The sequence below is a fragment of the Ranitomeya imitator genome, chromosome 8, assembly GCF_032444005.1.
Source record: "Ranitomeya imitator isolate aRanImi1 chromosome 8, aRanImi1.pri, whole genome shotgun sequence".
In the NCBI taxonomy this organism is placed as follows: Eukaryota; Metazoa; Chordata; class Amphibia; order Anura; family Dendrobatidae; genus Ranitomeya; species Ranitomeya imitator.
The window spans coordinates 205659032-205681266 of record NC_091289.1 but is presented as its reverse complement, the minus strand read 5'-3'; the positions used below and the strand labels follow the sequence as shown (position 1 = coordinate 205681266).

Genomic DNA, 22235 nt, shown 5'->3' with positions numbered 1-22235 from the left:
TTCAGTTATTAACCCCTTTCTGCCAGCTGATGGAATAGTGCGTCAGCTGGCAGTATCCCCCGCTTTGAGATTGGCTCCGGTTTTCAACAGCTGACATGTGCGTGCAAAGGGCGCAAGCGGAATCGCGATCTGCCCACGCCTATTTACTAGTTAAATGCCGCTGTCAAACTCTGCAGCGGCCTTTAACAAGCGCTCCCGGCCGCGCGGCTGGAAGTATGCGCACCGCTGACCCCCGTCACATGATCGGGGGTCAGCAGTGCATTGCCATAACAACCTGAGGTATCCTTGAGACTTCTATGGTTGTTGATGGAAATAAGTCTCAGCACACACAAATATAACATTTTACATGGCATAAATTTTCAATAAGAAAATAGTAATCAAATGAAAAAGTAAAAATATGCCAGAGTGTGACAGACTACTTGAACGGCCAAATCGCAAATATAACAATAGACCAAGGAAGAGAAAACAACGCGATCATAGAGGCCAGACAATATATAAAAATGCAAAGCTTTATTGTATACAAGTATAAATGACAGGTGAAACAGTGGGTATCCCCACTAACCATACGTACAAAACACACAGGAGAACAGGGACATCAGCACACAGGCTAAAAATGCATAATATAACAAAATAAGTATCTATTGTCCAACATAGTACGGATCAGTAACATATTGCTATACCTACTCCCATTATATCAGGGGGCATGACGAAGGCTGTGCCGAAACGCGCGTCGGAGTGACGTGGGTTCTCAGGCTATCTCCCTCTTGAATTTCTCCGGCTGTCCCACGCTATCATTGGGGTAAGATATACCAATACTTTTTATGTGATTCATGCTTCATGTTTCTCTATGGCAGAGGTCCCCAACCTTTCTGACCTTGAGAGCCACATTCAGCTTAGAGAGAAGGTTGCGAGCCACATCCAGCTCCCACCCCCTTCAAAGTAGTGTCAACCAAAGCCCCCATTAGAGGTATAATGATAACCAAAGCTTTTCCACAGTAATCACTCCAGAGCAGTAAACTGAGATCCAGTTGTTCCCACAATACCCCCATTCAGTATTCTCCCAACACATTGTCACATCCAGCTTTGAGCACCTCCTCTAACAGGTAGTACAAATACTCCAGCATACCATACCTAAAACACCTCTAAACCCCTAAGACCAGTAAATGTGCATCTAGATCTGCAATTCTGTGCAGGGTTACTCACAAAATTCACCAATTTGAGATGTGCTCTTCATACCTGTTTGATAGACCTGGAACTAATGCATCAAGCTGGCAGACAGTCGCGAGCCACAATTCATGGGGCCGCGAGCCACATGTGGCTCCCGAGCTACAGGTTGGGGACCCTTGCTCTATGGCCTCTATGTCTGGCATCACCATCGCCACCTAGTGGGTATTTACTGTGCTTTGATTGGCTCTGCCGGCTAGATATTATAATGGGAGTAGGTATAGCAATATGTTACTGATCCGTACTATGTTGGACAATAGATACTTATTTTGTTATATTATGCATTTTTAGCCTGTGTGCTCATGTCCCTGTTCTCCTGTGTGTACAAGAGAGCAAAGCACAGGAGAGAATACCAGGGGGAGACCAGCCCCGAGCAGGCTGCCTCCTTCTGAGGCGCAGAGACCGGTAGCCGGAACACCGAGGTTGTAAGGACCTCTACGACTTACATCAGAGACCGTCAGGACAGCTGAATTCTACGTTACCTGTCCAATCTAACACCCAGGAGGCACGGTGGCACCCCTCAGAGGCCGGGGCATGCTAGAGTCCCTATAAACAGCCTCAAGCCACCAGTCATATGAGTTATGTCCTATCCTTCCCGGGGGACAGAGAGAGAGACAACATCTGTGAGGACCTTATGTGGAGCTTTAAGCCATAAGGGACCACACCACTATGGTGCTAGAGAAAGGCTTTTGATTTCCACCTGGGTAAGGGCACTCCTAACTTGCCTTCAAGCTGGCCGCACCCTGCCTGCCCTGTGATCTGGTGCCCTGGACTGTGGATGCTGAAGTCTTCAGTAAACAAGGTAAAGGGACTGCAAACTAGTGTCCTCGTTCTTTACTGCACTCCTCACCATCTTTTATCTACACACCGGGAGCCCTGGGGACATACTTCACCTGTGGGAAGGTATACCATCTAGCTGCCATAACATCACCCCAGCGGACCCCTTAAAGCAGCGTCAGTCCCCACTGACCGAATACCACAGGTGGCGTCACAAACACAAACTTTATTCCCTTTAAAGACCTTTCCCTCTTACATGGGTGCCCAGGGCCACGGACCAGGTCACCACCGTGACATCCCCCTGTGAACACCGCAGGACCCCACGGCCCAGGCGGGGCGACCCACTAGTATCTGGCTTAGCAAGGAACTATCCAGCCAGCTGAAGAGCTCAGAAGGAAGAGCTAGTGCACAAGAGCTGCTGGGTTTGAATTCTGATGTCAAGGCTATTAATATACTCATCAATCCCAGACGATAAAGGACTGGAGGTGATAAAATGTTCTTTTGTCTATGACGGGTGTCAAGAATATTTTCTCAGGAATTTCTTTATCACACACATTTGCAAGATCACAGGCCGGGAAGGTCATAAGTACCACCCGCTGTGATCTTTGGAGTGAACGGCTCTCTGCTGCCCCCTATTGGCAATTACATGATTGGCCGACGATCAATGGAGAAGGCCACAGCCTGTTCGCACTACTAGGCCAGTTATTGGAAAACGATGGGTGAGCGTATGGTGTATACACCTCCGGATTCCAACACATGGAATAGGTGTACACACCGGTACAATCACAGCTAACTCTGACAACCCCAGACTACTCGCTGCCACCACCAGTCCGTTTCCGGACGATTGGACCCCAAATACGGGAGCTTATGGCTTTGAGGCACTGTTAAAGAACAGAAGGAACAGATACAGCATATACAGTTACAGAAAATAAAAGGGATTAACAGGAGAACTTACTCCACCAATTGCAGAGACGATTCCGTTTAGCCGAAGGAGAGCGCTTCACTTGAGGCTGTTTAATGAACGGCATTCATGCATACATGATATGTAACTGTCTACAGGAACGCTGATCATACTTGAGCTTGATCATTGTCAGACCCTGAGTGCCACCCACAGACCCCCCAGGATGACCCCACATGGGCCCGGTTGTGGGCTGGTCTCAGCCCTTCATGATCTTATGAAATCCCAATTTATGCAATAACTCCTCATAAAGCGACCACACAAGGTCGAGACTGATGTCATATTTTGCATTGGTATTTTATCTATACTTAGAGACCAATCTTGGCCTAGCTGCTGGTGGTTATATGACCCCTATGGATTTGGGACCTTTTGGTGGGGATTATAGCAACATGAAAATACGTATATTTTTCCCTTGTTAGCCCGGTGCTAAACGTGTGCATCTCATTGATATCGGATATATAGAAATTCCAATATTCTATATTTTCTGTCTGCTGATTTATTGTAACTGCAGTGACCCAGCGTCATCTGAAGTCAACATGCAATTCTTGTAGACAACATGGCCTCCAGGGTCTTGTTTATGGCAACCATGGCTATTTCTAAAGTGAGACTTTTCTTTAATCCGCTAAAACCTAACAAGCCTTTTGCTGTCTATGTGCAATACACATCCTGGTCAGTCACCTGGGCATCAATAGGACTCCATGCATTTCAGTTAAGATGATTCACATCTCTTTGTGCACGTCCATTTTACATAAAGGCAGCTTTGAGTGCTAGCTCCTGTTTTGTCATGGCAAATGGAAGAGGGAAGAAAAAGGGAGAAGAGGGATTTCAAGGATTTTTAAAAATATTTTCTATAATACCTTCCCCTTTTGAAGGTAGTATAGGGTTAATTTACAGATCACCTCTTAAACCTACCTTATGGCCCACCCTTCCAGAGATGGTCTTCTCCAGTGAGTTACTCAGCTTCACCCGACAGGTCTGGGACTCCTGGCTAGAGGTAGCGAAAAGTGACACTAAGGTCCTAATCTCCTAGGAACCCACTGGGAACTGTTATGGGTAAGTTACTGGTCCTGTTATCCCGCTGGATGATGAGGGTGCACAAGACAGGATGTTACCTGCGTTATGGGTTCTCGGGCCACTGGTGATAGCGTCTGGACAGGCTGTCTCCCTGGGAGATAACAGCATTTTTCTATTTGTCCAGCAGGCTGTGGGACACACCTGCCCACCACCCAGACCAACTGTGGATCCTGCTTTTCGATCACCCTGACCAATTCTGGGTTCCTTTTTCCCATCCTCCTGATAGACCGTGAGACACACATTTCCCTCACTCTGCCCAGCTGTAGGACATATGCAGCACCCCAGAGATCTGGTCGTTGCAGTATGACACTCTGCCACTAAGGGGAGCAGCGGTACGTCTGATGGCACTGAAGGAATTCTACTGACCAGGTATCACCAGCACACATTACACTTCACACACCGGCCACTAGGGGGAGCAAAAGGGCTTTATTTATTGGGCCACTCCTCACACTGGTAAAACTAGGGGTTGGATAGGAAATTAGTCAGAAGCTGACTGGGTTGGATTCAGGCAACATCCCGTGGCAGGGGGTGTTGCAGGGAGAAGACACAGGGGGGTCCCTGTCAGGCGTGGGAACCTGGCAGTTGCCTAGCAAACAGAGCAGAACGTTACGGAACCGCACCTGCACACCACGCGGCGGTATCCTAAGAAAGAGACACGAAGTGAAGGATATTGTGGAACAGTGAGAAAGGAGATCAAGCACAAAGGAGAGCCAGTAGGAGTCGTGCCGTGAGACTGAGGCAACATCCTACTGAGGTGCGTAGCCGGTGGCCGGAATACCGAGGGAGTAACTGACTCTACGCTTTACTTCAAACTCTGCAGGGCAGTTAATTATAGGTTGGCTGTCTCACCTAAACACCTACAAAGACATAGGGGGTAACTGTGGGAGAGGGGCGTCTCTAGGGTCCCGGAAGAACTCCAGGCCTTCCCATCATACGGGTGCGTCCTAGCCATAACATACCTGGGGGACGTTGAACTAGAAAGATCTGGAACGAATTAGAAAGAACGAACGAATGAGAACAGAAGTTGTGAGGACTATTCCGAATGCTCAGCAGGGTAGCACTACACCACACAGGCGCTATTGGTAGGCAACGATTTCCACCTGCAAAGCGAATTCTGGATGTGCCCATCAGACCGGCCGGTCTCTGATAGCCCTGTTAACTGTGCTCTGGATTGAGGATCCTGAAGTCTTCAGTAAAGAGGTAAAGAGACTGCAACCTTGTGTCCTCGTTATTGACTGCATCTCACACCATCACCATCCACCCAGGGGTGGATTAAGGGTAGCCAGGGCCCCGGGCTGTTCAGACACTGTGGGCTTCCCCCCCCCGGTCATGTGACGGGGGTCATGTGACGGGGGTCATGTGACGGGGGTCATGATATACCCAAACCAGATTATTCCAGAAAAATGGCCGGGCCCTACTCTACTGTAACCTATTAAATATTTGTTAGAATCTGCAATACAATTTAGGTATATTTTGACCAATAATATCACATACAAGGAACAAATACCACCGCACCATGACCAGACCACAAATTACAACCACAGTGATCGAATAATATCACATACAAGGAACAAATACCACCGCACCATGTCAAGACCACATATTACCACCACTTGGTGACCAAATATCACATACAAGGGACAAATACCACAACACCATTTCCAGACCACATATTACCACCACATAGTGACTGAATACTACAATACTGATCAGTAAAAAACAACAACACAATACTATCACCATAAGTGCCAGTATTCACAGGAGATCTGTACTTAGTATGCAGTGTCTGTGTAGAGGTAATACAGAGATCACTGGTGGTATTATACACAGGACCTCTATATAGTATACAGTGTATAGTGTCAGTGTATAGGTAACACTGACTCACCAGTGACGTCTCTAGGTGAAGTCCTTCATCTTTCATCCAGCACAGACCGCCATCATTTCTTCCAGCCAGGACTCGTTTCTGCAGGAAATAACACAGTTATCTCGAGCTCCGCTTGCAGAACACATTACTTAATTTTTCACAACTTCTACATTACACCACATGAAGAAAAAAAGGCGATATAGTTACTCTACACAGTAACAGGACCGCCCTCCCCATTTAAAACAGTATACTCAAAAAATAAAATAAATACATCACTGCAGTAATAATATCCCTTAATTAGCCCCTATGGTAATAATATTCCACATCCTGGCCTCGTGTGTCTCATTCCTGGCTCCAGCCATATGTTCTCGCATCCTGCCCTCATGAGTATCCATTCTACCCCATATGATCTCCACATCCTGCCCCATATGTCTCCATCGTATCCATCCTGCCCCATGATCCAATCCTGCCCCATGTCTTTCATTCTGCCCCGTGTCTCCAATCATGCCCCGTGTCTACATTCTGCCCATGCCTCCAGTCCTGTCCCCAGTGTGTCCAGCAATCTGCCCCAGTATGTCCAGCATATTGCCCCAGTGTCTCCAGCATATTGCCCCCAGTGTGTCCAGCATTGCCCCCAGACAGTGTGTCCAGCAATCTGCCCCAGTGTCCTCCAGCATTGCCCCAGTGTCCTCCAGCAATCTGCCCCAGTGTCCTCCAGCCATCTGCCCCAGTGTCCTCCTTCATTGCCCCAGTGTCCTCCAGCCATCTGCCCCAGTGTCCTCCAGGCATCTGCCCCAGTGTCCTCCAGCCATCTGCCCCAGTGTCCTCCAGCATTGCCCCAGTGTCCTCCAGCAATCTGCCCCAGTGTCCTCCAGCAATCTGCCCCAGTGTCCTCCAGCATTGCCCCAGTGTCCTCCAGCATTGCCCTCAGTGTGTCCACCATTATAAAAAAAAAAAGTCTCCTCACCTGTCCGCGCTCCAGCGGTGAGCTCCCTCCAACAGAGCACACTCGCCAGCGACTGACAATGACGTCAGACGCCGGCGACGTGTGCGCCTGCGGCCGACATCAGCCGCCAGCCTCCAATTGGCTGGCGGCTGTTGTTAACTATTGACGTGCGGGCGCGCGCCCACACGTCAATAGGAAACCGCCGCAGCGCCGGAAGGGGCCCGGTGAGCAGATGAGAAGGGGCCCGATGTGGGCCCCCTCTCTCTGCCCACCGGGTACGGCGGGGGCCGGCATTCACAGATGATTATCAGAGGGTCAATCTGTGCGGTAGCCCAGGGCCCCCCCAGACCGCTGGGCCCTGGGCTACCGCTCATATTGACCCTCTGATAATCCGCCCCTGTCTGTCCCTGAAATGGATAAGGACATTAGCCCAATTTTGGGAGGTTAGCCACACATTATATGTAAGATACAAAATAGGCTGAGCGGATGGGGGGTGCTGTGAGGAGTATGGGTGGGAGATAGTGAGGGGGATGTGGTGCTGCTGGTGAGGTGGATGGAGTGCTAGTGAGGACAAAAAGGGAGTGCTGGTGAGGGGGATGGGGTGCTAGTGAGGATGATGGGGATGCTGGTGAAGAGGATGAGAGGTAATGGTGAGGAGGATAGGGTTATTGGTGATGAAGCTGTGGGAGTGCTGGTGAGGAGGATAGGGTGGTGCTGGTGAGGATGATGGGGCACTAGTGAGGACGATGGAGGGTGCTGGTGAGGAGGATGGGGGTGCTGGTGAGGAGAATGAGGGAGTGCTGGTGAGGAGGATGGAGGTGCTGGCGAAGAGAATGAGGTGCTAGTGAGGATGATAGGGATGTGCTGGTGAGGAGGATGGAGGATGCGGAGATGCTGGTGAGGAGGATGGGTGGTTCTGGTGAGGAGGATGGGGAGTGCTGGTGAAGAGAATGGGGTGCTGGTGAGGATGATGGGGGTGCTGGTGATGGGGGTGGGGGTATGCTTGTGAAGAGGATGATGGTGCTAGTGAGGGGGGTGGGGGGTGCTTGTGAGGAGGATGAGGTGGTGCTGGTCAGGAGAATGGAGGTTCTGGTGAGGAGGATGGCGGGATACTGGTGAAGAGGATGGTGGTGATGGTGAGGAGGATGATGGTGCTGGGGAGGAGGATGGGGATGTGCTGGTGAAGAGGATGGAGGTGCTGGTGAGGAGGATGGGGGTGCTGGTGAGGAGGATGAGGTGGCGTTGGTGAGGAGGATGAGGCGGTGCTGGTGAGGAGGATGAGGTAATGCTGGTGAGGAGGATGAGGTAGTGCTGGTGAGGAGGATGGTGGTTCTGGTGAGGAGGATGAGGTAGTGCTGGTGAGGAGGATGGGGTGGTGCTGGTGAGGAGGACGGGGTGGTGCTGGTGAGGAGGATAGGGTGGTGCTGGTGAGGAGGATGAGGTAGTGCTGGTGAGGAGGATGGGGTGGTGCTGGTGAGGAGGATGAGGTGGTGCTGGTGAGTAGGATGAGGTAGTGCTGGTGAGGAAGATGGGGTGGTGCTGGTGAGGAGGATGGGGTGGTGCTGGTGAGGAGGACGAGGCGGTGTTGGTGAGGAGGATGGGGTGGTGCTGGTGAGGAGGATGAGGTGTGCTGGTGAGGAGGATGGTGGTGATGGTGAGGAGGATGAGGTAGTGCTGGTGAGGAGGATGGTGGTTCTGGTGAGGAGGATGAGGTAGTGCTGGTGAGGAGGATGGGGTGGTGCTGGTGAGGAGGATAGGGTGGTGCTGGTGAGGAGGATGGTGGTGATGGTGAGGAGGATGAGGTAGTGCTGGTGAGGAGGATGGGGTGGTGCTGGTGAGGAAGATGGGGTGGTGCTGGTGAGGAAGATGAGGTAGTGCTGGTGAGGAGGTTGGGGTGGTGCTGGTGAGGATCATGAGGTGGTGCTGGTGAGGAGGATGAAGTAGTGCTGGTGAGGAGGATGGGGTGGTGCTGGTGAGTAGGATGGGATGGTGCTGGTGAGGAGGATGAGGTAGTGCTGGTGAGGAGGATTGGGGTGTGCTGGTGAGGAGGATGAGGTAGTGCTGGTGAGGAGGATGGGGTGGTGCTGGTGAGGAGGATGGGGTGGTGCTGGTGAGGAGGATGAGGTAGTGCTGGTGAGGAGGATGGGGTGGTGCTGGTGAGGAGGATGAAGTAGTGCTGGTGAGGAGATGTGGTGCTGGTGAGGAGGATGAGGTAGTGTTGGTGAGGAGGATGGGGTGGTGCTGGTGAGTAGGATGGGGTGGCGCTGGTGAGGAGGATGGGTTGGTGCTGGTGAGGAGGATGAGGTGGTCCTGGTGCGGAGGATGGGTTAGTGCTGGTGAGGAGGATGAGGTGGTCCTGGTGCGGAGGATGAGGTAGTGCTGGTGAGGATGGGGTGGTGCTGGTGAGGAGGATGAGGTGGTGCTGGTGAGTAGGATGAGGTAGTGCTGGTGAGGAAGATGGGGTGGTGCTGGTGAGGAGGATGAGGTAGTGCTGGTGAGGAAGATGGGGTGGTGCTGGTGAGGAGGATGAGGTGGTGCTGGTGAGTAGGATGACGTAGTGCTGGTGAGGAGGATGGGGTGGTGCTGGTGAGGAGGATGGGGTGGTGCTGGTGAGGAGGATGGGTTAGTGCTGGTGAGGAGGATGGGTTAGTGCTGGTGAGGAGGATGAGGTGGTCCTGGTGCGGAGGATGAGGTAGTGCTGGTGAGGATGGGGTGGTGCTGGTGAGGAGGATGAGGTGGTGCTGGTGAGTAGGATGAGGTAGTGCTGGTGAGGAAGATGGGGTGGTGCTGGTGAGGAGGATGAGGTGGTGCTGGTGAGTAGGATGACGTAGTGCTGGTGAGGAGGATGGGGTGGTGCTGGTGAGGAGGATGGGGTGGTGCTGGTGAGGAGGATGGGTTAGTGCTGGTGAGGAGGATGAGGTGGTCCTGGTGCGGAGGATGAGGTAGTGCTGGTGAGGATGGGGTGGTGCTGGTGAGGAGGATGAGGTGGTGCTGGTGAGTAGGATGAGGTAGTGCTGGTGAGGAAGATGGGGTGGTGCTGGTGAGGAGGATGGGGTGGTGCTGGTGAGGAGGACGAGGCGGTGTTGGTGAGGAGGATGGGGTGGTGCTGGTGAGGAGGATGAGGTGTGCTGGTGAGGAGGATGAGGTAGTGCTGGTGAGGAGGATGGGGTGGTGCTGGTGAGGAGGATGGGGTGGTGCTGGTGAGGAGGATGAGGTAGTGCTGGTGAGGAGGATGGGGTGGTGCTGGTGAGGAGGATGAAGTAGTGCTGGTGAGGAGATGTGGTGCTGGTGAGGAGGATGAGGTAGTGTTGGTGAGGAGGATGGGGTGGTGCTGGTGAGTAGGATGGGGTGGCGCTGGTGAGGAGGATGGGTTGGTGCTGGTGAGGAGGATGAGGTGGTCCTGGTGCGGAGGATGGGTTAGTGCTGGTGAGGAGGATGAGGTGGTCCTGGTGCGGAGGATGAGGTAGTGCTGGTGAGGATGGGGTGGTGCTGGTGAGGAGGATGAGGTGGTGCTGGTGAGTAGGATGAGGTAGTGCTGGTGAGGAAGATGGGGTGGTGCTGGTGAGGAGGATGAGGTGGTGCTGGTGAGTAGGATGACGTAGTGCTGGTGAGGAGGATGGGGTGGTGCTGGTGAGGAGGATGGGGTGGTGCTGGTGAGGAGGATGGGTTAGTGCTGGTGAGGAGGATGAGGTGGTCCTGGTGCGGAGGAAGAGGTAGTGCTGGTGAGGATGGGGTGGTGCTGGTGAGGAGGATGAGGTGGTGCTGGTGAGTAGGATGAGGTAGTGCTGGTGAGGAAGATGGGGTGGTGCTGGTGAGGAGGATGAGGTGGTGCTGGTGAGGAGGATGGTGGTGATGGTGAGGAGGATGAGGTAGTGCTGGTGAGGAGGATGGTGGTTCTGGTGAGGAGGATGAGGTAGTGCTGGTGAGGAGGATGGGGTGGTGCTGGTGAGGAGGATAGGGTGGTGCTGGTGAGGAGGATGGTGGTGATGGTGAGGAGGATGAGGTAGTGCTGGTGAGGAGGATGGGGTGGTGCTGGTGAGGAAGATGGGGTGGTGCTGGTGAGGAAGATGAGGTAGTGCTGGTGAGGAGGTTGGGGTGGTGCTGGTGAGGATCATGAGGTGGTGCTGGTGAGGAGGATGAAGTAGTGCTGGTGAGGAGGATGGGGTGGTGCTGGTGAGTAGGATGAGGTGGTGCTGGTGAGGAGGATGAGGTAGTGCTGGTGAGGAGGATGGGGGTGCTGGTCAGGAGGATGAGGTAGTGCTGGTGAGTAGGATGGGATGGTGCTGGTGAGGAGGATGAGGTAGTGCTGGTGAGGAGGATTGGGGTGTGCTGGTGAGGAGGATGAGGTAGTGCTGGTGAGGAGGATGGGGTGGTGCTGGTGAGGAGGATGGGGTGGTGCTGGTGAGGAGGATGAGGTAGTGCTGGTGAGGAGGATGGGGTGGTGCTGGTGAGGAGGATGAAGTAGTGCTGGTGAGGAGATGTGGTGCTGGTGAGGAGGATGAGGTAGTGTTGGTGAGGAGGATGGGGTGGTGCTGGTGAGTAGGATGGGGTGGCGCTGGTGAGGAGGATGGGTTGGTGCTGGTGAGGAGGATGAGGTGGTCCTGGTGCGGAGGATGGGTTAGTGCTGGTGAGGAGGATGAGGTGGTCCTGGTGCGGAGGATGAGGTAGTGCTGGTGAGGATGGGGTGGTGCTGGTGAGGAGGATGAGGTGGTGCTGGTGAGTAGGATGAGGTAGTGCTGGTGAGGAAGATGGGGTGGTGCTGGTGAGGAGGATGAGGTGGTGCTGGTGAGTAGGATGAGGTAGTGCTGGTGAGGAAGATGGGGTGGTGCTGGTGAGGAGGATGAGGTGGTGCTGGTGAGTAGGATGACGTAGTGCTGGTGAGGAGGATGGGGTGGTGCTGGTGAGGAGGATGGGGTGGTGCTGGTGAGGAGGATGGGTTAGTGCTGGTGAGGAGGATGAGGTGGTCCTGGTGCGGAGGATGAGGTAGTGCTGGTGAGGATGGGGTGGTGCTGGTGAGGAGGATGAGGTGGTGCTGGTGAGTAGGATGAGGTAGTGCTGGTGAGGAAGATGGGGTGGTGCTGGTGAGGAGGATGGGGTGGTGCTGGTGAGGAGGACGAGGCGGTGTTGGTGAGGAGGATGGGGTGGTGCTGGTGAGGAGGATGAGGTGTGCTGGTGAGGAGGATGAGGTAGTGCTGGTGAGGAGGATGGGGTGGTGCTGGTGAGGAGGATGGGGTGGTGCTGGTGAGGAGGATGAGGTAGTGCTGGTGAGGAGGATGGGGTGGTGCTGGTGAGGAGGATGAAGTAGTGCTGGTGAGGAGATGTGGTGCTGGTGAGGAGGATGAGGTAGTGTTGGTGAGGAGGATGGGGTGGTGCTGGTGAGTAGGATGGGGTGGCGCTGGTGAGGAGGATGGGTTGGTGCTGGTGAGGAGGATGAGGTGGTCCTGGTGCGGAGGATGGGTTAGTGCTGGTGAGGAGGATGAGGTGGTCCTGGTGCGGAGGATGAGGTAGTGCTGGTGAGGATGGGGTGGTGCTGGTGAGGAGGATGAGGTGGTGCTGGTGAGTAGGATGAGGTAGTGCTGGTGAGGAAGATGGGGTGGTGCTGGTGAGGAGGATGAGGTGGTGCTGGTGAGTAGGATGAGGTAGTGCTGGTGAGGAAGATGGGGTGGTGCTGGTGAGGAGGATGAGGTGGTGCTGGTGAGTAGGATGACGTAGTGCTGGTGAGGAGGATGGGGTGGTGCTGGTGAGGAGGATGGGGTGGTGCTGGTGAGGAGGATGGGTTAGTGCTGGTGAGGAGGATGAGGTGGTCCTGGTGCGGAGGATGAGGTAGTGCTGGTGAGGATGGGGTGGTGCTGGTGAGGAGGATGAGGTGGTGCTGGTGAGTAGGATGAGGTAGTGCTGGTGAGGAAGATGGGGTGGTGCTGGTGAGGAGGATGAGGTGGTGCTGGTGAGGAGGACGAGATAGTGCTGGTAAGGAGGATGTGGTGTGCTGGTGAGGAGGATGAGGTAGTGCGGGTGAGGAGAGGTGGTGCTGGTGAGGAGGATGAGGTAGTGCTGGTAAGGAGGATGAGGTAGTGCGGATGAGGAGAGGTGGTGCTGGTGAGGAGGATGGGGTGGTGCTGGTGAGGAGGATGGGGTGGTGCTGGTGAGGATGGGGTGATGCTGGTGAGAAGGATGAGGTAGTGCTGGTGAGGAGGATGGGGTGGTGCTGGTGAGGAGGATGGGGTGCTGCTGGTGAGGAGGATGAGGTAATGCTGGTAAGGAGGATGGGGTGGTGCTGGTGAGGAGGATGAGGTAGTGCGGGTGAGGAGAGGTGGTGCTGGTGAGGAGGATGAGGTGGTGGTGGTGAGGAGGATGGGGTGCTGCTGGTGAGGAGGATGAGGTAGTGCTGGTAAGGAGGATGGGGTGGTGCTGGTGAGGAGGATGAGGTAGTGCGGGTGAGGAGAGGTGGTGCTGGTGAGGAGGATGGGGTGGTGGTGCCGGTGAGGAGGATGGGTTGGTGCTGGTGAGGAGGATGAGGTGGTCCTGGTGAGGAGGATGAGGTGGTCCTGGTGAGGAGGATGAGGTGGTCCTGGTGAGGAGGATGAGGTAGTGCTGGTGAGGAGGATGGGGTGGTGCTCGTGAGGAGGATGAGGTAGTGCTGGTGAGGAGGATGGGGTGGTGCTCGTGAGGAGGATGAGGTTGTGCTGGTGAGGAGGATGGGGTGGTGCTGGTGAGGAGGATGGGGTGCTGCTGGTGAGGAGGATGGGGTGGTGCTGGTGAGGAGGATGGGGTGGTGGTGCTGGTGAGGAGGATGAGGTAGTGCTGGTGAGGAGGATGGGGTGGTGGTCCTGGTGAGGAGGATGAGGTAGTGCTGGTGAGGAGGATGGGGTGGTGCTCGTGAGGAGGATGAGGTAGTGCTGGTGAGGAGGATGGGGTGGTGGTCCTGGTGAGGAGGATGAGGTAGTGCTGGTGAGGAGGATGGGGTGGTGCTCGTGAGGAGGATGAGGTAGTGCTGGTGAGGAGGATGGGGTGGTGCTCGTGAGGAGGATGAGGTAGTGCTGGTGAGGAGGATGGGGTGGTGCTCGTGAGGAGGATGAGGTTGTGCTGGTGAGGAGGATGGGAGTATTACTGACCCCTGTGATTCCCTCCTCTCCGCAGTTGGTCCCGTTTACTCCCCCGAGGACAGAGTACGCCCTGAATGAGTTATGTATACGAGGATTTTTTGCAGATGGAGGAACGACTCTTGCAGAAAAATTGTGAGTTGAAAATGATGGTGATGCACACTGGACACGATGGGGGTCTATGTGGAACCCTGATAGACCGCCATTATGTTCAGCATTTAAAACATTATATATGGGGGATACGGGAGGCGGACGGAGGGCATTACCCTGAACTGAGAGTCATGTTCTCTGGGTTACTGGACAGAGGTGGGTAATGTGAGGTCCCCATATCACAGACTGCAGATTTCCTCTCTCATTCAGTATTCGGGCCGCGTCCTCCGAGGTTCGGGATCTCTCCGGTTTATAAAACGTTATATATAATCTGATTCTTCTGTTTTGCAGCCGACCCGACATTGTGGACCCGAACCTGAAGCAGCAGCTGCTCCTGTACAAGATCCCCAACATCGCAAAGAAGATGGTGTCATTCTTCATGAGACCCATGGTAAGGACATGAAATTAGCTTCTCCAGTCACCTCCAGAGCTGCACTCACTATTCTGCTGTTACATATTATCCTCCAGTCACCTCCAGAGCTGCACTCGCTATTCTGCTGTTACATACTATCCTCCAGTCACCTCCAGAGCTGCAGTCATTATTCTGCTGTTAAATATAATCCTCCAGTCACCTCCAGAGCTGCACTCACTATTCTGCTGTTACATATTATCCTCCAGTCACATCCAGAGCTGCAGTCATTATTCTCCTGTTACATTTTATCCTCCAGTCATCTCCAGAGCTGCACTCACTATTCTGCTGTTACATATTATCCTCCAGTCACCTCCAGAGCTGCACTTACTATTCTGCTGTTACATATTATCCTCCAGTCACCTCTAGAGCTGCAGTCACTATTCTGCTGTTACATATTATCCTCCAGTTTTCTCCAGAGCTGCACTTACTATTCTGCTGTTACATATTATCCTCTAGTCACCTCTAGAGCTGCAGTCACTATTCTGCTGTTACATATTATCCTCCAGTTTTCTCCAGAGCTGCAGTCATTATTCTGCTGTTACATCATGTCTCATTCTCAAGTCACCTTCAGAGCTGCACTCGCTATTCTGCTGTTACATACTCTCCTCCAGTCACCTCCAGAGCTGCATTTCAAAAGACTGACCGTCACATCCAAACATAGACTAAGTGTGAACAGGTGCTGAACCTATAGTCGCCAACTCATATGTAGTCAAGTAAATAAGGCAGCACACTGCAGCGCTAGAACGTACAAACATGAAACACGAAAATTGAACTGCATTACTGCACTAGAAATATGAGAAATGAGAGCGTTTAGCGCAAAAAAATGGCCAATTTTATGTGTACCTGGTAGCCCCTTTACGGCATCTCTCTTATACCAGGTCCTACACTTGCCTTACCTCGCTGAAAATAAACGTCTCCATCTGAATGGGTACCTGTGAAACCTCTTCCTAGACTAAAATTCTCTCTCTCTATGGAGGGGTAATGGACCTGCTGTAATTAAAACACCTGTGGCTAGGAGGTGGAGTGCTCAGTCAGTGCTGCAGTGTGCTGCCTTATTTACTTGACTACATATGAGTTGGCGACTCTAGTTTCAGCACCTGTTCACACTTAGTCTATGTTTGGATGTGACGGTCAGTCTTTTGAAATGTATTCTTTAGCCTTCTGACTGAGCACTCCGCCTCCTAGTCACAGGTGTTTTAATTACAGCAGGTCCAGTACCCCTCCACAGAGCGAGAGAATTTTAGTCTAGGAAGAGGTTTCACATGTACCCATTCAGATGGAGACGTTTATTCTCAGCGAGGTAAGGCAAGCGTAGGACCTGGTATAAGAGAGATGTCGTAAAGTGGCTACCAGGTACACCTAAAATTGGCCATTTCTATGCGCTAAACGCTCTCATTTTTCATACTTCTAGTGCAGTAATGCAGTTCAATTTTCGTGTTTCATGTTTGCATGTTTTAGTGCTGCAGTGTGCTGCCTTATTTACTTGACCTCCAGAGCTGCAGTCATTATTCTGCTGTTAAATATTATCCTCCAGTCACCTCCAGAGCTGCACTCACTATTCTGCTGTTACATATTATCCTCCAGTCACATCCAGAGCTGCAGTCATTATTCTCCTGTTACATATTATCCTCCAGTCATCTCCAGAGCTGCACTCACTATTCTGCTGGTACATATTATCCTCCAGTCATCTCCAGAGCTGCACTCACTATTCTGCTGTTACATATTATCCTCCAGTCACCTCTATAGCTGCAGTCACTATTCTGCTGTTACATATTATCATCCAGTTACCTCCAGAGCTGCACTCACTATTCTGCTGTTACATATTATCCTCCAGTCACCTCTATAGCTGCAGTCACTATTCTGCTGTTACATATTATCCTCCAGTCACATCCAGAGCTGCAGTCATTATTCTCCTGTTACATATTATCCTCCAGTCATCTCCAGAGCTGCACTCACTATTCTGCTGGTACATATTATCCTCCAGTCATCTCCAGAGCTGCACTCACTATTCTGCTGTTACATATTATCCTCCAGTCACCTCTATAGCTGCAGTCACTATTCTGCTGTTACATATTATCATCCAGTTACCTCCAGAGCTGCACTCACTATTCTGCTGTTACATATTATCCTCCAGTCACCTCTATAGCTGCAGTCACTATTCTGCTGTTACATATTATCCTCCAGTCACATCCAGAGCTGCAGTCATTATTCTCCTGTTACATATTATCCTCCAGTCATCTCCAGAGCTGCACTCACTATTCTGCTGGTACATATTATCCTCCAGTCATCTCCAGAGCTGCACTCACTATTCTGCTGTTACATATTATCCTCCAGTCACCTCTATAGCTGCACTCACTATTCTGCTGTTACATATTATCATCCAGTTACCTCCAGAGCTGCACTCACTATTCTGCTGTTACATATTATCCTCCAGTCACCTCTATAGCTGCAGTCACTATTCTGCTGTTACATATTATCCTCCAGTCACATCCAGAGCTGCAGTCATTATTCTCCTGTTACATATTATCCTCCAGTCATCTCCAGAGCTGCAGTCACTATTCTGCTGTTACATATTATCATCCAGTTACCTCCAGAGCTGCACTCACTATTCTGCTGTTACATATTATCCTCCAGTCACCTCTATAGCTGCAGTCACTATTCTGCGGTTACATATTATCCTCCAGTCACATCCAGAGCTGCAGTCATTATTCTCCTGTTACATATTATCCTCCAGTCATCTCCAGAGCTGCACTCACTATTCTGCTGTTACATATTATCCTCCAGTCACCTCTATAGCTGCAGTCACTATTCTGCTGTTACATATTATCATCCAGTTACCTCCAGAGCTGCAGTCACTATTCTGCTGTTACATCGTGCCTGTTGCAGCTGTTTGCGTTCTGACCCAATGACAGACATGCCAGATCACCAGTGAGGCCAAATCAGGAGGTTACGCCCGTCATTTTACAAGCGCGCTTGGAGACAAAGGACACCGCACACATATCCTGTGAGCAAGCCACTTTTATCTGATGTAATGCAGCAAGAGGCGGTATTTTATACCATTTACAACAACTGTAACTCTCAATGTAATTCATGTCGCCCCCACCATCACCCAGAGTCATACTGACCTTTATTTCTCACCACGCATGTTGTGACTGACTATTGAGAACATGCATGATAAGAAATGTAGTCTCCTTGAAGAGGAGACCATCAGACTACTGTAACAACAGATTCTAGTAATTCTAGCAATTAAAGGCAAAAGGCACTTAAAGGCAAACTATTAACCCTTCTATATCATGTCTCATCCTCCAGTCACCTCCAGAGCTGCAGTCACTATACTGCTGTTACATCATCTCTTATCCTCCAGCTACCTCTAGAGCTGCAGTCACTACTGGTCACATATTACCCTCCAGTCACCTCCAGAGCTGCATTCCATTTTATAAGGCACATGTATCGCTGTTGTGGGTGGTTTCCATGCTTCCTGGTATTGTGCCCCTGACGAGGCACGGCCCCCGCTCACTGATCGCGCAGCGCCCTCCCCTTCCTCGGAGACTTAATCTAATTTTTGTTTCCTCTTAGTTCCCACGAATCGCCAATCACGTTGAGGCGCACAGCGGCTGCAGGTAAGATGGAGCGGGGCTTTTCCCCAAGATGCTTTGTGCTGATCCCGCTGACACATTGGCGCCTAGTGGCAGCTGCGCTTGACTCCAAACTGCTGCAGTTAACTCTATAGTAGCTCGGTTGTGCCCCCTCAAATGTCAGGAGCTGCTGCTATACACCCCGGTCACAGGGCTATCGGGGGTCTGAGCTCACTCGACGTAATGTTGATGCCGGTTTTCTTCTTTTCAGTTCCGTGAAAGATCTCTGGAATCATTACACTGCAATAAAGGTAAATTCAGCCATGGACACCTGATGTGGGGGATGGGTGACATGTAAGAGAAGAGGCCGACTGTGACCTCATTGCATCCCTCATACACAACTACCATCCAGAGAAGAGGCCGACCGTGACCTCATTACATCCCTCATACACCACTACTGTAGAGAAGCAGGGTCAGTGGGTGCTCTCGTCCGCTGGCCCGACTGTCTTTAGCAAGACTGCATGGACCAGGGCTCATACCACTGAACGCCCGCTCTATCTCCCGGTGGGCAATACACTACACAGACAACACAGGGTTAAGGTAAAACAGTGCAGCAATACTTTATTGAACCACAACACACAATAGCAAACAGAACAATCCCAGCAATTACCCCAACATAGTGCACATGACAGGGTCTCACTCTTTCGTTGTCCCGCCGGGATAATGGTAGATGTTATATCAGAGCTCCCAGGGTCGCTATTCCACCTGTGATATACACACAGAGAAGAGAAATCGACAAGCGTAGGAAGATGACAGAACAGTCCATAGAGTCTGTACAACGTCAAAAGCCAGTTGACATGACGTCAGAGCTCCCAGGGTCGCTATTCCACCTGTGATACACACACAGAGAAGAGGTAATGACAGTCATAGGGAGATGACCAAGAACTGTCCATAGAGTCCATACAAGGTCCAAAGCCAGTTGACACGAGAGTCACCACCTGGCCTATCCGACCATCTCCATGGAACCAGGCGACCAGCGGATCCCAAACCTGGGTTTCTCCAAACATATCCATGGTTCAGAGATGGTCACTGGATCAGATCTGTATCCTTCCAACCGGAGCCGAAAACCCCTAGGTTGTTTCCTATAGAATCATAGATCTGTGTCCCTCGTGATGGTGCCGTGATAAATTGGCTGCTGCCCTGCTATTTTTAGAATTACCCAGTATCCTTCAGTCCAACATCAAGATAAGGTAAACAATGGTGATGAGATCAGGTTGCAAATAGATTGAATGATCAAATAGTGTTCAGTCTTTCTTTCTCTGCTTTAGAAGTCACCAAGCTGGTTCCAGAATTCAATGCACAATTAGCATATGAGCACACATCAATACAAAAAGATAAACACACACTATGTATAAGTCACTATTACAGACTTACACAGTATGTTAAATGGTATATCAGTTTTCAAGTTTGTCTTCTTGAACCACCAGACATAAACACTTAAATCAACAAGCCAATATACAGATGAAAAGTCAGTTCTCATTGGTTTGCAAAAATATAGCTGTCTGGGTAATTAAGATATACTCTGGTTTCTTCACAACTACCATCTAAAGAAGAGGCTGACTGTGACCTCATTACATCCCTCATACACCACTACCATCCAGAGAAGAGGCCGACTGTGACCTATGTGACCTGATTACATCCCACATACACAACTACTATCCAGTGAAGAGTCTGACCGTGACCTCATTACAATCCTTTTACACATCTACCATCCAGAGAAGAGGCCGACCGTGACCTCATTACATCCCTCATACACAACTACCATGGAGAGAAGAGGCCGACCATAACCTCATTACAATCCTTTTACACATCTACCATCCAGAGAAGAGGCCGACCGTGCCCTCATTATATCCCTCATTCACAACTACCATCCAGAGAAGAGGCCGACCATAACCTCATTACATCCCTCATACACAACTACCATGGAGAGAAGAGGCCGACCATAACCTCATTACAATCCTTTTACACATCTACCATCCAGAGAAGAGGCTGACCGTGACCTCATTACATCCCTCATTCACAACTACTATCCAGTGAAGAGTCCGACCGTGACCTCATTACATCCCTCATTCACAACTACTATCCAGTGAAGAGTCCGACCATAACCTCATTACATCCCTCATACACAACTACCATCCAGAGAAGAGGCCAACCGCAACCTGTGTAACCTCATTGCATCCCATATACAGAACTACCAACCAGAGAAGAAGGTATATAGGTGATGTAGTGATGTCATGTAGGATGTGTTTGGCGTCTTTCCTGGCAATTGATTTTGATAATGCAGCACTTTTTACGTTACATATATATTTTTCTTCTATATATGTCTTTGTACAAATTTCTTCAGTTATGTAATAAGAATCTGTTCACCAGGACATTGCGCTGGGTGTCGGTGTCTTCACACTGTCCACAGTCAGATTTCTTCCTGATATTAATGGCATGAATTTCTCATTCTAGGAATATCGCTGTGATTATGTGAAGGAATGGAGGAAACTTGGCCTGGATGCTCTGCTCTGCCCCATGCTCGGACCCGCCTTTAATATTGGGCATCCAGGAAAACTCTTTGGTAAAACTGTTTGTTCCTTTGGTCATAGTTTGTGGTGCCATGTGGCTCCATGATGTCCAGGGTCAGAGGGTCACTTGTGCATCACCTTGGTGTTTTGTTTTTTCTGTTGTCAGTGTTGTAATTGATGCCTTTTGTCCCCTGTTCTCTCCATAACTGGGCAACATATGGAAAGAGCCACCATGAATGGTGCACAATGGTTGTTCATGACGTTTTCAGTTGGGATTACTGATCTTTTGCAGCTGGTTTCGGGTTCACCATGCTCTTCAACATCCTGAACTTTCCTGCTGGGGTCCTCCCTGTGACCACCGTGACGTCCGAGGATGAGGAGGAGCTAAAGCATTATCAAGGGTATTATAACGACCCCTGGGACAAAGAGGTTATAAAGGTTTGTGCCTCAATAACCTGTTTTGCAGCAGAGATGAGTCAGTTTGGAGGATGTCAGGATGATGGATCTGCTACAATCACTGCATTGTGTTTCAGGGCATGGAAGGCGGTGAGGGGCTGCCTGTCGGGGTGCAGTGTGTGGCCTTACCCTGGCAGGAAGAACAGTGCCTGCGCCTCATGAAGGAAGTGGAGACTGTGACCCGAGCCCGCTGCGACAAGTAATGGATGACTGCATGAGCAATATAAATTTAAAAAAACTGACCGTCACATCCAAACATAGACTAAGTTTGAACAGGTGCTGAACCTGGAGTCACCAACTCATATACAATCAAATAAATAAGGCAGCACTCTGCAGCGTCAAAACGTGCAAACATGAAATATAAAAATTGAATTGCATTACTGCACTAGAAATATGAAAAATTGAGAAAGTTTAGCTCATAAATTGGCCAATTCATGTGTACCTGGTAGCCACGATAAGGCATTTCTCGTTTACCAGGACCTGACAATGCCTTTCCTCACACAGAATAAAGTCTTCATCTGCATGGGAACCTAATATGAGTCTTCTCTTAGACTAAAATCTCTCTCTCTGTGGAAGGGTAGTGGCCCTGCTATGATTAAAATCACTTGTGGCTAAAAGGCGGAGCGCTCAATCAGAAGGCTAATGATGAATACAAATTTAAAAAACTGACCGTCACATCCAAACATAAACTAAGTGTGAACAGGTGCTGAATAGTGATGAGCGAGTGCACTTGTTGCTCGGGTTTTCCCAAGCACGCTCAGGTGACCTCCAGGTATTTCTGGCTGCTCGGAGATTTAGTTTTCATCGCGGCAGCTGAATGATTTACAGCTACTAGCCAGGCTGAGTACATGTGGGGGTTGCCTAGTTGCTAGGAAACCCCCCACATGTGATCAAGCTGGCTAATAGCTGTAAATCATTCAGCTGCTGTCATGAAAACTCTGAGCGGCCATAAATTCCTGGAGGTCACCCGAGCGTGCTCGGGAAAACCCGAGCAACGAGTATACTCGCTCATCACTAGTGCTGAACCTAGAGTCACCAACTCATATACAATCAAATAAATAAGGCAGCACACTGTAGCGCCAAAACTTGCAAACATGAAATATGAAAATTGAATTGCATTACTGCACTA

General features: G+C 50.8%; 1 protein-coding gene across 2 annotated transcripts in view; it reads left to right on the top strand.

Annotated features, from left to right (window-relative positions):
* Window positions 1–21640, top strand: part of LOC138647079 (vitamin D3 hydroxylase-associated protein-like) — a 160574-nt gene extending 138934 nt beyond the window's left edge. For both annotated transcript variants that reach the window (XM_069735897.1, XM_069735898.1), the window contains exons 9-15: window positions 13981–14078; window positions 14385–14484; window positions 18082–18125; window positions 18352–18391; window positions 20595–20703; window positions 20943–21088; window positions 21184–21640. In XM_069735897.1, the coding sequence (XP_069591998.1) occupies window positions 13981–14078; window positions 14385–14484; window positions 18082–18125; window positions 18352–18391; window positions 20595–20703; window positions 20943–21088; window positions 21184–21309 (663 nt within the window). In that variant the 3' untranslated portion in view covers window positions 21310–21640. The remainder of the gene's footprint in view (window positions 1–13980; window positions 14079–14384; window positions 14485–18081; window positions 18126–18351; window positions 18392–20594; window positions 20704–20942; window positions 21089–21183) is intronic.
* Window positions 21641–22235: the final 595 nt, after the last annotated feature.